Below are 1,947 nucleotides of genomic sequence, written 5' to 3' on the forward strand. Positions count from 1 at the left end.
AATATATATCCGAAATAATCCATTGGAGGACTTGGACGAACTAACTTTTTTCAAAAGATTTAGGTTGTACAAAACAACAGTTATTGAACTTATGAGAGTGTTACAACCGGATCTAGAATATCCTAATGAATTGTAAGTATACTAGTAGAATTCGTGAAATAACAACAGACATGTGCATATACTTATACAGCAGTACATCAAATGCTTGCCTATTTACATAGCAAATTTAGTGTGGATATACCTATATAATTATTTACTTTCCAAATTAAAAAAGGTATATTTTATTAATTTTTCTAGAAATAACAGTGTCTCTCCAGTAAACCAGTTCCTGACTTGTTTAAGAGTATATGCTACTGGTGGTCATTTAAGTTCTGTAGCCGATTTCACCCAAATGGATACATCTACAGTTAGCCGAATCGTCCAAAAAGTTTCAATGTGCTTGGTTCGGTTAGCTCCAAGATATATTAAAATGCCAGTAGCACATGAATTTAGAAGAAAGCAGACTAAATTTTATAATATAGCCAGACTTCCTAGAGTTTTAGGTGTGGTAGATGGTACACAGATTCGTATTCAGTCTCCAGGTAACTGAGTTAATGATAAATCAATTAAAGTATTAACTATTCATTTATTATTACAGGCGGGGAAGATGCTGAGATATTTCGCAATCGGAAATCGTATTTTTCCATTAATACCCAAGTAATATGTGACGCCGATTTAAAATTTATCAATTTGGTTGCTTCTTGGCCTGGATCTTCGCACGATTCAACTATTTTTAATAATAGTAATGTTTGCACGCGATTTGAAAGAGGAGAATTTGCAAATGGAATTTTGCTTGGTATGTATATTTATTGTTAATCGGATAGTTTTTCTTTTTATTTAACGATTTTAGGAGATAGCGGTTACCCTTTAAAAAATTTCTTGTTGACACCACTGCGTAACCCAAATAATCGCGAACAAAATTTGTATAATGAAGCTCTAATTCGCACAAGAGTTACCATTGAGAGAGCAATTGGTGTGTGGAAAAGGCGCTTTCCTATCTTGGCATATGGGTCTCGATTAAAAGTCGAGACAACTTTATATATAATAACTGCCACCGCTGTTTTACACAATATTGCACGGGAAATGAATGAGCCAGAGCCCCCTCAAGGAGACGAAATAAGTATTAATGAACTTGATTATTTGATTGATATTGGCCAATTGCAAGATGTTAACATAAATAATATTTCCAACAATACACAGCAACAATTTGTTAATTACTTTGCAAGCTTGCAATAAAATTAGTCAATAATTTTTATTTTTTTTTGGTGAGGTTTAGGATTAGTTAAGTAATTACATGTAGATTGGTTTTATTGTTTGTAGTAGTAGTTTTAGTAAGAAAATGTATTAATAAAAAATTGTTAAAAAACATCTGTATTTAAAAAAAAAACTTGCAACGAACTAAATTTGACAATTGATATAATATACAACAAAAAATATATGAATTAGCAATTACTTAAAAGTTTTCTTTTTATTTTAATTTCTATGTCAAGCAGTTCCATTTTTTTGGCATGCTCCTCATTTTTCTGGGCAATCTCATTCGATTTCGATTTCAAATCCAATGCCAACATTTCTTCCTGCATCTCTGCAATTTTCAATCGTTTTTCTAGCAGTTTGTCGTATTTGCTAGCAATATCAGATGTGGCTAATGCTCTCACCGTTGATGCCGCTGATCTTCTAGCAGGGGTCTTGCGATTGAGGTTGAACTATAATTTGTATTTATTTAAATAAAACTTTAGATTATATACCAGCAAATACTGGTAAATGAATACACAATTGTATATGGATATATACAGTAATATAATATGGAAGTGCAGCTTACAAACTATTACTATAAAAAAATAAAACAAACTTACTATTTCCTTTTCATTTGTAGCGCACTTTTTCTTCAGAACTGAGGTAGGACAGGCT

General features: G+C 31.7%; 1 protein-coding gene and 1 long non-coding RNA gene across 2 annotated transcripts; one reads left to right on the forward strand and one right to left on the reverse strand.

Moving 5' to 3' along the window:
• Nucleotides 1-1,491, forward strand: LOC109534977 (putative nuclease HARBI1; the record flags this gene model as incomplete). The annotated part of the gene is given in 4 exon segments (XM_019900785.2): nucleotides 1-132; nucleotides 298-581; nucleotides 638-835; nucleotides 890-1,491. Coding segments are annotated over 4 exon segments (1,000 nt in total), but the record flags the coding sequence as incomplete, so codon positions are not given.
• Nucleotides 1,439-1,947, reverse strand: LOC109547008. The gene is made up of 2 exons (XR_007282141.1): nucleotides 1,893-1,947; nucleotides 1,439-1,742 (listed from the first exon to the last, which is right to left on the reverse strand). It is a non-coding gene; the product is annotated as an uncharacterized LOC109547008 (long non-coding RNA).

The sequence above is a fragment of the Dendroctonus ponderosae genome, unplaced genomic scaffold, assembly GCF_020466585.1.
Source record: "Dendroctonus ponderosae isolate FM_Combo_2020 unplaced genomic scaffold, Dpon_F_20191213v2 Dpon_F_20191213_8, whole genome shotgun sequence".
Classification (NCBI taxonomy): Eukaryota; Metazoa; Arthropoda; class Insecta; order Coleoptera; family Curculionidae; genus Dendroctonus; species Dendroctonus ponderosae.